The 13,274-nt window shown below is 47.6% G+C and overlaps 1 protein-coding gene across 1 annotated transcript; it reads right to left on the bottom strand.

Annotated features, from left to right (window-relative positions):
- Nucleotides 1–8,171: 8,171 nt before the first annotated feature.
- On the bottom strand, nucleotides 8,172–9,188 carry LOC133927058 (peroxiredoxin-2E-1, chloroplastic-like). Its single transcript, XM_062373322.1, has one exon. The coding sequence runs from the start codon at nucleotides 9,085–9,087 to the stop codon at nucleotides 8,401–8,403; it is 687 nt and encodes a 228-aa protein (XP_062229306.1). The 5' UTR covers nucleotides 9,088–9,188; the 3' UTR covers nucleotides 8,172–8,400.
- Nucleotides 9,189–13,274: the final 4,086 nt, after the last annotated feature.

The raw sequence follows: 13,274 nt of genomic DNA, 5'->3' as shown, positions 1-13,274 counted from the left end.
AAACAATGTTTCTGACATCTATACCATGTGGTGCACATAATCTGATTCATTATTACACAATAATGTGATAAGCAAATATCATAGAAATTGAAACAGCATAAAGATAAGACCGCTACATCAAAAGTGTGCCATGAAGCGTCACACAGTTTATTATTAATCCATCATCCATTCTTGACGAAGACTTCTATTGTAATGGTTTCATAGAGTTCATGTGACGCTTACTAGAGTTCAGGCGCCTGATTTTGTGATGTTCTTCAAGTGACTGTGTGAACACAGTGACGGCGACGGTGTTAGGGCTACGGGGTTGGCAGTGGCGGCTTTTCGGTGGGGATTTGTCTGCCGTCGAGCTTAGAGAGAGGTCGGTGGGCGGCAGGCCAGCCCGGTGGAGGAGGCGAGCGTAGGGGTGCGGCAGCGAGGCAACGGGGACGTCACCAGCCATAGGTGGCAAGGATGCGGCCCGACGGAGCCGAGTTAGCATAGTGGGGGCGGCGGGCGTGGATCCAGCGGTGGGAGCGCAGTCAAAGATGGTGGAGGCCGGCGGGCCCATTGGGTGGGTTAATGAAGGACATAGTGTGCACGAGTTTGGGGGAGGGTCAGGAGAGCTCCTTGAGAGTTAACATGGCATGGTTGTGCTAACACACAATGAAGCAACACAAGCATCCTATCCAATTGCTATGCTAACGCTATGACTGGCAGGCCCATGTGGCCTGGCCTGGCGCGCACCCTCCGCCACTAGGATGGGCCTCTTGCTGAATCTCGCACGATGTACGCACGCGTGCATGCCCTCATTGGCACCGGCGAAGCTAGGATTCTGCCAAGCCTAGGACTAAAACTAAGGGCATATACTAGGCCATAGTGTCACACTCTGAGAAGTATCACAATCATCCTTTTTCCATGCGTGATGGACTGGGGTTTGTCCTAGTGTGAGAGTATGAGGATTGGTGGAATATTGTCGTGTATATTATAATAGTCTCGAGGCTCAATATATAGAGTATAGATAGTTTAGATATCAAGCAACTCTAGAGATAGGATGTAAACTAATCCTAACCTACCATAACAAACGGATCCTTATGTATCCTATATCATATACTCTAATATTCCCCCGCGGTCGCAGCGAGAGCGTCGCAGACGATGAGACTAGAGAGGAAGACAAATGACATCCCGCACAGTCAAAATAACGCGATGCAGATGCTGTGACTGGAGAAACTGATGAGTTGCTCATGCAGATGGTAGTCCTTTGTGCCAAAGTCGAGGTAGCCGAGAGCGAGGCGAGTAGCCATAGTAGAAGATGCTGCGCGTGAGATAGACGTGATCGACGTAGCCGTAGTCGGGGTTGCCGCGGTCGAGGGAGACGCACTTGAAGCCACGGGCGCCAGAGGCACCATGGAGACGGGTGCAGGGAGGCCCAAGGGAAGAAGACAGTGACGTGGACGAGGTAATCATTGAGGAAGAGGTTGATGTTAAAGTCGACGCAGTCGAGGCTATCGAGGACGACGCGTGCACCGGGTTTGCTAGGCTCGAAAACGCATCAGGGACGAAGGCACATACCAGTGTTGTCATTACCAAATGCGCGAAGGTAGCGAGCCTAACCATACGCCAGTGTTTGAGGGACCAGAAGAGGAGGCCTCCAAGACGGTTGTGGTGCGCATAGCAGCGAGGAGGAGAGTGTCGATGTAGCCCGCGGTTGCTGGAGTAGACGAAGTAGCCGAGGAGGAGACTGCGACGTTGGTGACGAGGTTGTGTTGGACGAAGGTGGTAGAGGAAGGTGGAACCAGCAGCCTGGAGTGGCGACGTCGATGTTCGGGAAAGCGTGACGACGGTGCTCAAAGAAGTCGGCGAAGAACACCCGAACAGCATGATGAAGACCAAGTGCGCTAACGACGAAGGCGATGACGCATCGAGGGAGGCGACGTCGGTCAGCTAGAGTGTCATGGCGCACGGGGACGATGATGTAGGGTAACAGCGAGAGCCTCCGGTCGGCTGGATCGCGCCCGGGAGGGCGTGGCGGCACTACGAAGGCACGGATCATGGGCAGTAGCACTACAGCCCGAAGGCGACACAGCGGCAGCCCCGATACTTGGGTGGAGACATGCGTACTCAAGGAGGACGAGAGCCAGACCCGATCTGTTGGGCGACACGCGCGGTCGACTAATTAGACCGAGGGCACGCAAGGCAGTCGTGGCAGAGGCGTCCTGAGTGGTGGAGGCGACAATGAACCAGTGTGGAGCACCATGCGAATGGAGTGGCGAGGCAGTGACGCGTGAGGGCATCCCCTGGAGCGCAGCGTGCCCAACTGTGGTCAAGGACATCTGTGATTGAGCGATGTGGTCAGGGGCGACGATCCAGCATGTGGTCATGGTTGACGTGGTCGTGCGTGTGGAGACAGAGTGGTCGAGCGCGTGGAGTCGAGGACGAAGACCACATGCGGGTGACGCGTAGACGTGTGCACGAGCGTGTGGTCAAGGTGGGCAGGTGGCGACGTGACGATGGAGACACGTGTGGTGACCTTGCAGACAAAGACGCAAGGACGAGTGGTGTGGCGACAGAGACGCGCGCATGGGCTCGCACCGCGGCAGGGAGTCTAGGCACGTGGACGGGCGACGTGTGGGAGACAAGTGCCATGGTCGATGACGTGCGCATGGAGGCTAATGGTGCATGGAGCCAAGCGCGGGACGACGTGGACAAGCGAAGCTTGGAGTTGTGGTCGAGTACGCGCGATGTGGTTGAGGATGATGGGCGCAAGCGCGAAGACGTCGAGACGTATGGGTGTGCCACACACCGCACGAGAGCCATGGAGGCGTGGCACACATAGGACCAATGCACGACACATGGAGACGGGGCAGCAGCCGGAGACGAGCGATGCGCGAGGTGATGGCACGTGAACGGAGGGAGCGGTGTTGTCATGCCGAGGTCGGAGACGCGCGAGGATGACGGAGGGCGATGGGCGACACAAATCAAGAGAAACGTCGATCAACGACTAGCGAGAGAGAGAAACCCGATCAAGATATCGGAAAAAGACTCTTTAAGGCGGTCGATCAACACGATCGGCGGCGCGAACTCTAGGTACGAGCGAAGATCATGGAGATCGATCTCCCAGGTGCACGTGATGGTGGCAGCTAGAGTTTGTGACCTAGGTTTAGAATCTAAACTCGTGATAACATGTGAAAGTATGAGGATTGGTGGAATATTATCGTGTATATTGTACTGAATCTCGAGAGCTGAATATATAGAGTACAGATGGCTTAGATATCAAGTAACTCTAGAGATAAAATGAAATATAATCCTAAACTACTATAACAAACGGATACCAATGTATCATATACTTATATACTATAATATCTAGCACTCTACGAAGAAGTATTAAAAAGCAAATTAAAACACAAAAATTGCAACACTTGGAACGAAAACAGCCACTCATTACAATTGGTGCGCAAAGCAGCGTATATAAAAAGCATATGGAATTCCCTCCAATATCCACCTTTGCAGCCCTAGAAATTCTCCTCTCAGAATTTAACACGTCTCGGTTGATTCCTCTTGCTCGTGCCGCGAGCAGGTCCGCACCGTACACACGCACGCATCGCTGGACCAGCTGCTGCAGGCTGAGGGGAGCGCGGCCCGAGAATTTCGGCAGCGCGTGGTTGGGGCCAGGGGGCACGCGCCGCCTGGAATGTCTTGCGGTGGCGCTGCTGGACGGCCGGCCGGCCGCGGGAACAAATCAAGCTAGGCGCGGCTGCCTGCCGCTTGCCTGCTCGGTTCCGCGGAGCGGGCATGAGATGACGAGCCGGCACACGGGCGGCCACCTCAGTTCGGCCGGCTACGTTAGGCCGGGTACAGTAGTGAAGCACAAGGCCTCGGTTGCAGGCTGCGGCCTTAGGGACGCTCCTGCTTTCCGGCACCGACGTACAGAGAGATCTATTGGTAGTTTAGTGGCCCAAGGCCCAAATAAAGGGCTACTGTTGCGATGTGTACTTCTGCATTTCCAAATTCCAACGGCTGCAAAGAAATGTTCACGTCACCGTTTCCAACCCCCCCCCCCTCCCCTTTTTGAGAGGATTTCACCGGTTCTTTGCACACATTGCTGTTAAAAATCTGTAGTTTTTACTTCTTTGGCAAAAGGGTCAATACCTTGACCTGAACGAAAAGTTTACGACTGATTTGCCAGTGAATGGAATCACACAAAATCTCAGCATTTTAGGTCTAGTTACGAAGTTCTCTATTATTTCGACCATTGTCACCTATGTCATATTTAAGATAGCTACACCAACCAGCGGAGCGGTGCTGGCCATGACCATGGTCCACGGATGCTAGAAACAAGGTGAAACGAAAATTCAACCACGGTAATTGTGGGAACCAAAAAAATTAAGATCAAGGTTTAAGACTGCATGCACCGGATTTGCTAAGCCCGGGAACGTATCGAGGATGAAGGCACGTACCGATGTTATCAATACCGAACGCGCAAAGGTAGAGAACCCAACCATACATCAGTGTCTGAGGGACCAACAGAGAAGTCCTCCAAGACGGTTACGGTGCGCAGAGCGGCGAGGAGTGCCGATGTAGCTCGCGGTTGCCCGATATTACATACCCACTTGCAGTCATATGTGGAAGGCGTCGGCGTCATTCCGGTTTCTCTGTCCGAAAAGACTATGGGAGCCCGCTAGGTCCTGCTGGGTCCTCCGACCAAGCATGCATCGCAACCTAAATCGGGTCATGCTGTGTCCAGAGCCTCGGGGGCACGATCCTTGTCGCCCAAGAGGGCCGGGTGCCTGAGCGGTTGGCTTGTTCGGCCATGGCGCAGGCCATTGCTAAAGTCGCGTGCACAACCGGTATTCAGGCCTAAAGATAACTTTTACGAAAGTGAATTGTTCTATTTTAGGTCGGCACAATGCAGATGAGTATGCCAGATTATTATGGTGTGTTATTGTGTACTTTCCATGTGCTACTAGAAATTTCAATTCACTATCGAACGCTCAAGAATTTATATCGAAGAGAGGTCAAGGAGAGGTTAAAAAGAGGCTAAACAGTTGGATAAGCAAGCATCTGACCACAGATGACATGTTTGTTCTTCTCAATTTAGTTCTTAGTAGCTTTCCCATTTATATGATAATTTTTTTCCTCATTCTACGAGGGGTAATAAAGAGACTACTACTTTCACTCATGATTTTACTAGCAAAGCAACATTAGGAAGAAAAGGTATTGTCCAGTGAAATGGAGCGTCAAATGACAACCAGTAACGTCACAACCCAAAGATCAGGAAGGCTTAGGGATCTTTGACCTTGCATTCAAAATATGACCTTACTCTGTAAATGGCTATATAAACTAGAAACCAAAGAGGAAAACTGACAAAAATTACTGCAAAATAAATACTTTGATTCCAAACCTCTATCACATGTTACTTGGAAATCAGGTGATTCCCACTTTATGTTAGTCAATGAAAGTAAAACAAATTCTTTTTTGTTTTGGTACCTTCAACATAAATGATGAATCCTAAATCAGGTCCTAGGAGGACCAATAATTAAGAAAGTCATCACTAAAAGACCAATAACATGCCTATATAACATCGTATGAAACAAGCATGACACAGATATCAAAGTGTTACAATTTTTTTCACCAGATATTTCATTTTGGAGGAGCCTATTTTCACCGGATATTTCATTTTGGAGGAGCCTAATACGATCAAAATTGATAGCGTAAAATAAGTTGCTTTAACGTCTTATCAATATTAACCTATCATAAAAGCTTGATGGGTTCCGATGTAATCTGAACCAACCTGAAAAATTCTATATGAATTACATATATTGCACTTATTACATAATAACACTCCAATTATGAATAGGCAACTGTGAAAAATAAAGATAGCTTTAAAAAACAAAATTTTCATTTGGTACTTACCAAAATATACTACTAATCAAAGATAATTTATCTAAAATACATCGACAATGTACGCATAAGTGTTATTTTTATCACAAAGATGAAACAATTAAGTATATCTTTTTTTTACTGTTGTTTTGCCCAAGTTGCATGATTTATAATTCAATAGCTTCAAATCTTTACCCACCACATAGTGTAACAAATATGTTTGGAAATTGATTGTGCGGATGACGGTAGCTGCTTTTTGTTGAATCTTATAGGTATGCAACAATGATATTTTCTTTAACAAGAATAAATTTTTTCTGTTTTACAGGTTATTTATACTTATACGCGCTAACTCTATACGAGATTTGTTCTACAGTGATAGGAGCATTGAGAAACGGTGGCAGCAGCATGCACACATTTGGAGCGAGTAGTCAAGGATCTTTTTACTTGGTTTGGATCTTTCTACACTGCGAATCGATGCTTCTTCATCGTAGACCTGCACTGGAGTGACACTTTATCTTTAATATTGTTAGACAATGAATCTATGATGTAGCAAATGATGGCTGTGTTGATTTACATTTCTTAGGGTCGGATTAGTAAACTCAAAGACACAAGGATTTTATTTAGGTTCATACCTCCTATAGAATAACAGCTCTGTGTCATGTGTATTTTATTATGGATTAGATGAACTCATTACAGAATGTCTTCCATGTTTTTGCAAGCCGGATCCTCCCCTTTATATATCAAGGAGAAAAGGTGTACATATAAATGAACCATACCAAATTCAATAACAGACATATACCTGACGAAGCTAATTACCCCTAACTCATCATGGTGAAAGATAGACACTATTATCCTTCTTTGATCGTCATGCACACCCTATCCCATCCACTGAACACCGTTATCCTCACCTTCAAGGTCATCACTTAGTATTAAATGCTACAAGTCAAGTCACCACACAACGCACCTGTCCATAACCTTACTCCCCGAAAAGGAGTACTAAAAAAGTGAAACACTTGAATAGATCATATTAAATATGATTCGATTAGTTAGATAAATATCTACTCTGCGATCAGCCAAGCTCTTGTCCTGTTGCAAGGTAAGACCGTAATCTTAAAGGTATTCACACACCAATTAACACGGGACAGCGTGGCACCCACCGGGTGAAGCACCCCTGGCATATTATACCGACAAATACGTGGCGTTTTTCTAGTTGTACTGCTTTTTATTTTATTGGTTACGTACCTCCTAGCTATACATAGGCCAGGTTTGGATGATAGTCAATAAATCTTCATATATATAAAAAAAAGTCACCATCTCCCCGGGCCATCTTCAGGACATGGATCCTCTACGAACTAGCATCGATCATCTACGGAAGATGACTTTTCTAAGAAGCTACTCGGCAGAAAGTAGGCTTCATACTTCTCTAAGCCATTTCATCCTTATCATCCTTATCAAGGAGCTGCTTGTGATGACTTTAAGCTGAATATGATGTCCCCAAACAGTGTTTAAAAGGTTTTAAGGTCGAGCAATCTTATGGCCACTTTGGGTTAAGAACTCAAGACTCTGTTAGTACCCGTAAATTTCTCCAATCCGCTTCAGCTTTGCGTTGTCCTTGTAGAACCCTGACTTTACAACTCCGGCACACCAAGAAATTTAGAAAAGGTTTCGTCGCCGTGGTATGATAATGCATTAACAAAACATGGTGAGGTAATGAGGTATTAGCAAATAAAAGAAGAGCCTTGCTCCTCCCAGACACGATTCAATTTATCGTGGGTAACCGCTCGATTATTATGACTACCGAACGATTCAATCAGCACCGTATTCATAAACCGAATGATTACCGACTAAACTCAAATTCAAAATTAAAAAAATAAAAAAATTGATAAATTTGATCGAATTCTATCAAATTCCGCTGAATTACTGTACTATTACCGCCGATGGACGGTTCTCGAGGTCCAAACGCAAATTCCACTGAATTTACTGTACGGTTACCGCCGACAGACGATTTTCAAGATCCAAACGCATTCGTGAAACTTGCTCCCAACAGACATGTGAGTATGTGACCCCTTGCTCGCTGAAACCTGAATCCCCACGAAATTTTCTTCTTTATTTGAGCCGAAATCCCCATAGGTTTTTTTTTTCTTTTGAGCCGAAATCCCCACAAGTTTTCTTTCTTTCTTTCTTTCTTTCTTTTGAGCTGAAATCCCCGCAAGTTTTTTTCCTTTATTTGAACTGAAATACAACTTCGTTGTTTATTAAGAAAACGGCCTACGTGAAACCATGCGAGCTGCCTTCTGTCAATCAAGCTTGCTAAATTGCTAACCTTCTGCCACCAGAAGGTTTCTTTATACCGGCTTGTTCGCTAGAAACTTCGCATCAAGATAACAACTCAACACTGCACTGCAGCGCACTAGTAACAGAGCTCGCTATTCATCACCAATCACCACCACAGTGACGGCAGCAGCGATTATTCAGGAAAAAAAACTAACATCTGAAGGAAGGGAGACGAACCAAGGGAGAGCCATGGCGCGCGAGGGCCACAATTCAGAGCGCCTGGAGCATGTCCTCGGCGCTGCTGTTGGTGAACGCGCCGCCCTCCTCGAGGTTGAGCACCTTGACGACGCCATCGTCCGCCAGCAGCGCGTAGCGCCGGGACCGCACGCCGAGCCCCACGGGCTTGTCCGAGAGGTCGAGCTCCACGCCCATGGCGCGTGCGAGCTCCCCGTTCCCGTCCGAGAGCAGCAGCACCTCGTCACCGACGCCGAGGCTCTCCTTCCACGCGCGCATCACGAAGGCGTCGTTGACGGAGACGCAGGCCACGGTATCGATCCCTTTGGCGCGGAGCTCCCCGGCCTTGGCCACGAACCCTGGGAGGTGCTTCTGGGTGCAGGTCGGCGTGAACGCGCCCGGGACGGCGAACAGCACCACCTTCTTCCCCGCGGTGAGGTCGCGGACCGTCACCGTCTTCAGCTCGCCGTCGGGGGAGTCGAAGTAGGAGAGCGTCGCGTCCGGGAGCCGGTCCCCGACCGCGATGGTGGCGGCCGCGGCGGGGGGCGCGGATGCGGAGGAGGCGGCCCTCCTTGGCGCGCCGAGGAACCCGGCCCGGAGGGGGCCCGCGGCCGCGAGGCGGCGGGAGGCGAAGGAGAGGGAGGAGGAGGAGGAGCGCGAGAGGAGGAGGCGCGTGCCTGCGGCCGCGGTGGCGGAGGTGGCGGCGAGGGCGGAGGTGGCCATGGTGGCGGCGATGTGTTCGAGGAAATGGCCTTGAGGTTTCCGTTTGACTTTGGGAGGTGTGAGTCCTAGGCTGCTTAGGAGTGTGATTGATGTTAGGGCGGCGTGACCAGGACAGCACGGCTGTGCGTGATGTTGGGCTGCGAGCGACAGGGAGCCCAGCACCAGCAACCTGGGAGGTGTTGGCCCAAAATATACCTTTGAATTGAGTAATCTCTCCAATATAAAACAGAGTTGGTTCCCAAATAAGCTCTTCTTCGTACTTTTTTTATCTAATAAAAATTTATAAAATTTGAATTATTTATTAACTTTTGTGATTCATACTCGTCCTTCATCCTCACAAACTCGTTACCAATTACGGATATAGGACCCGTTTTACTAATAAAAATAAATGAAGAAATTAGAAAAAAAAATAGCAAAAAAATCATCATCACTTTTCGGATCCCATCTGAAATTAAATTATAGTATCACTCCCGATGTATTCGTTCGACAGTGCTACCATGACACATCCACACCTCTATATCTTGAGTTTGTATTTGATATTACCATATCTAATATTTTATATTTTTTTATAATGCACGCCGCTTAACTAGTCAATTTAATTGAGTAAGAAAAAGTCTAATTTTAATCCATCAACTCTTGCGATGGTTTAAAATTAGTCACTCATCTTTTATACCGGTCACCTTTGGTCCTTTATCTCCGAAACCGTTTCAATATCAGTTCCTCTGCTCATTTCATGGTGGTTTTATACACGTGGCAAAGCTTAGTTAGATCCGACGTAGGCATCAAACTGCACTCCTCTTTCCCCTCCTGATCTCTCTCTATCCTACTTATTTTTCATCTCCATGAAACTCAGTGGAAGGACAACTGTTACAGGCTTATGGTATGAGATTAAGAAAATAGGTAAGATGTTTACCAGTTTTATTATTTCAGTTGTAAAAAGGAAGTAAACTCCGCAGCACACTGTTGTGCGAGAATGCATTCCAGTTTTATTATTTCAGGAGGCTGCGTGCACTCCTCGGCGTCAGCACCGGAACATGAGACATGACGCTCCAAAGCTGAAGGTGCATGTCGTGACTGTGCCCGGACGGGTTCCTCATGGGCACTGGATGAGCGCCTGCTGTGGGAGGTATGGGACGGGTCCATGGCAGGTTGGTCGTACCCACTCCATTGCGGGGCACGCCCACCTAGACCACGTATAGCGTTTAGGAAGCGGGATCCTCTCATCCTCATGTACTCCAGGAGAGGGTTCCGATCCCTCCGCGATGATGACCCGCTTGATTCCCCACAAGCTTGATCCGTCTGCGTATGCATCTCATACGTCTCTTCGGTCTGTATAAGATGAGGAACATGTTAGTAATATGAAGATTTTCCAAAAAAAAAATCATTATAAGTAACGCATCAATTACCACAACATGAAGTAGACGGGCACGATCCTCGGAGAAGGGTCTGGGGCCCGGCTGTACAGGTCCCCTGAGTAAGGTGGCACGCGTGCGCAGACGGTACCAAGCAAGGTAGTCCCAGTATGTGACCTCGTCGTATTGTCCAGAGGTAACGATGACATCCACTGCGGTTGACTCCGTCCACCTCCGTATGTAGTCGGCATTCTTGGATGCCCAGTTCTGCGTACCTCCACCCCCTGTGAGCTCCTCCTGTACGTGACATAAACAGTTATAATTTGTTAACATGGATAACCAATGTACTAAGGCAACATACAATAACACACTTACTCGTGCGCCCGTCCGGCGTCTCGTGGTGGTAGTACTGGCACCACCTGTCGGTACCCGAACTGCCTCTGTACACGCTCTGGAGAATATACTTCCACGCAGTTCATGTACAACAAGAAGCATGTGGTCAACCATAAGTCTGTGTCACGGCTACAAAAGGATGCGAGGAGTCCACCATCTGCAATTTCTTCCACTCGTGCCATACGCCATGGATCCCACTCCACGAGATCAGCGCTGAGGACGTCCAAGTCACTGATCACCCGAGAGTAGTTACCATGGTCTTGCTGCTGACTCCATCTCAGCCTGGCATGAATCCACCGATACCCCATCGTCGGCCTTATGTCATCTGCAATGCCATCGGAGATATAGACTGGGTAGTTGCACTTGAGCACCCAAGGTCTGCAAACCAAGAGGTACTCCCAACTCCATAGCTGTAAGAGGTGTAGGCACCCTGTAATAGTTGCATTCCTCTTTATTCGCTGGGTTGCATCACACAATCCTCTGTAGGTTGCAGCCAACACTGCAGATCCCCAACTATAAGATGTAGGCTCATAAGGATGTGACGTGAGGTGGGCCGCTAACCATACAATATGGGGGACGACATAATCGCCTGTCGTGTTGCAGAACATGATGCCTCCGAGCAGGATGTACAAGTACACCTCATAGTGCTGCATAAGTGTATCATCGTCCGCATCCAGTGGGCATGGACAGAACTGTGGCAGCCCATGAACCCAGGACATGTAGAGGCCAGCATCCTTCCAGTCGTATTGCACACCAAACCTACAAGATGCAGATGATCAATGAAGCTTTAATAGCACTATAATATTTGAAGTGCATTACATAACAAATAATTACCTGTCCGCAACATAACCCTTCCGCTGCTCCCTTGCGTGTCGCGAAACTATTAACGGGGCGCCCTTGATTGGCAGCCCGATCAGCTTGGCCACGTCCTTCAATGTTACGGCTATCTCGCCAAAAGTAAAGTGGAACGTGTGTGTCTCAGGACGCCACCGGTCGACGAGACCTGTGAGCAGTGCCTCATCAATCGCCGGTAGAGGTGTCCTGCCACCGCCTGCCATGGGAGCTCCGGCCATTATGAGAGCGAAAGGTAGTAGTTCTGCCTGTGCGAGTGGCTCGTGGAATCGAGGGTCTAACTCCTTAATCTTGTGAAAACTCCGGGCTCGCAACGGACCCAACTACAAGAGGTATCCAATACATGTATAGTGGCAATGAAATAGCACATATAAACGTGGTACCTGCTGCACTGTGAAAATCATCCTTCCCCTATGGTTCTCGTCGTACCGCTGCTGAAGAAGCTCGGGAAGACCATCATAAGCCATGATGATGATTTAAGGCTTCCTGGTTCAACAAATAGGTGAACACGTAATTTTTTCTAATTTTACCGGATAATGACATTCATATAATTATACTAAGGACACAATCTAATTACAATGCTGAAAAAAATTCATGATATCAAACTAATTAAATAATCTAATTATACAGACTAATCAAATTCATCTAATCAAACTAAGCATTGTAATTAATTAATCTAAGTACTCTAAATTATCAAATAATCTAATTAAATAAACTAAGTACTCTAAGTACTCTAATTAAATAAACTAAGTACTCTAAGTACTCTAATTAAATAGTCTAAGGAATCTAATTACGTAATTAAATAATCTAATTTGTATAATCTAAGTACTCTAATTAAATAAACTAAGTACTCTAAGTACTCTAATTAAATAATCTAAGTACTCTAATAACGTAATTAAATAATCTAATTCATATAATCAAAGTACTCTAATTTATCAAATTAATATAATTAAACAAATGTAATTGAACGAATTAAACAATCTACTTCCGAAAGAACTAATCTACTTCTGAACGGACTAACCAAATAAGCTAATTACTCTAAATACTATTACTAACCTAAGTATTAACTAGGTAATCTAAGAACTAACCGGTACGAAAGTGAGCGCTCTCGAAGTGTTAAACTGGCGCTGTTGCTGCTCGCGTTGCTCCTCTTCTGCTGCTTCCTATACTCGAGCTGCTGCTCCTCTGCTGATGCTCCTCGCGCTCCTCCTCTGCTGCTCCCTTCTCTTCTCCCTTCTCTGCTCTGCTGCTGCTCCCTCTAGTGCTCCCTTCTCCTCTACCAGCGACTTCATTTTATGCAGCACTGGACGCGAAAGCACCGACACCCTTCTCCTCTACGCGCCGCACGCGACCAAAGCAACGATGAGACGTGACGCGACCGCACGGCACCGAAAGCAAAAAGCGGCAGCACAGGATCTTTGGAATGAGCACATGCATGAAAAAATCACCAGCTCGCCGAAAGCATCACCACACATGGGTGCTCACGGAAAAAAGCGTTTGACGTGACGCGGCCAAAAGACTTGACGTGATGTTCGGCCGGCTGATTTCGGAAACTCAGGTGCCGAATACGGCATGTTCGCTGTATTCGGC

The sequence above is a fragment of the Phragmites australis genome, chromosome 8, assembly GCF_958298935.1.
Source record: "Phragmites australis chromosome 8, lpPhrAust1.1, whole genome shotgun sequence".
In the NCBI taxonomy this organism is placed as follows: domain Eukaryota; kingdom Viridiplantae; phylum Streptophyta; class Magnoliopsida; order Poales; family Poaceae; genus Phragmites; species Phragmites australis.
The sequence above is the reverse complement of the archived record's forward strand: the minus strand, read 5'-3'. Positions and strand labels throughout refer to the sequence as shown.

Coding starts and splice junctions, on each gene's coding strand:
- LOC133927058 (XM_062373322.1), bottom strand. CDS start 9,087: ATGGCCACCTCCGCCCTCGCCGCCACCTCCGCCACCGCGGCCGCAGGC.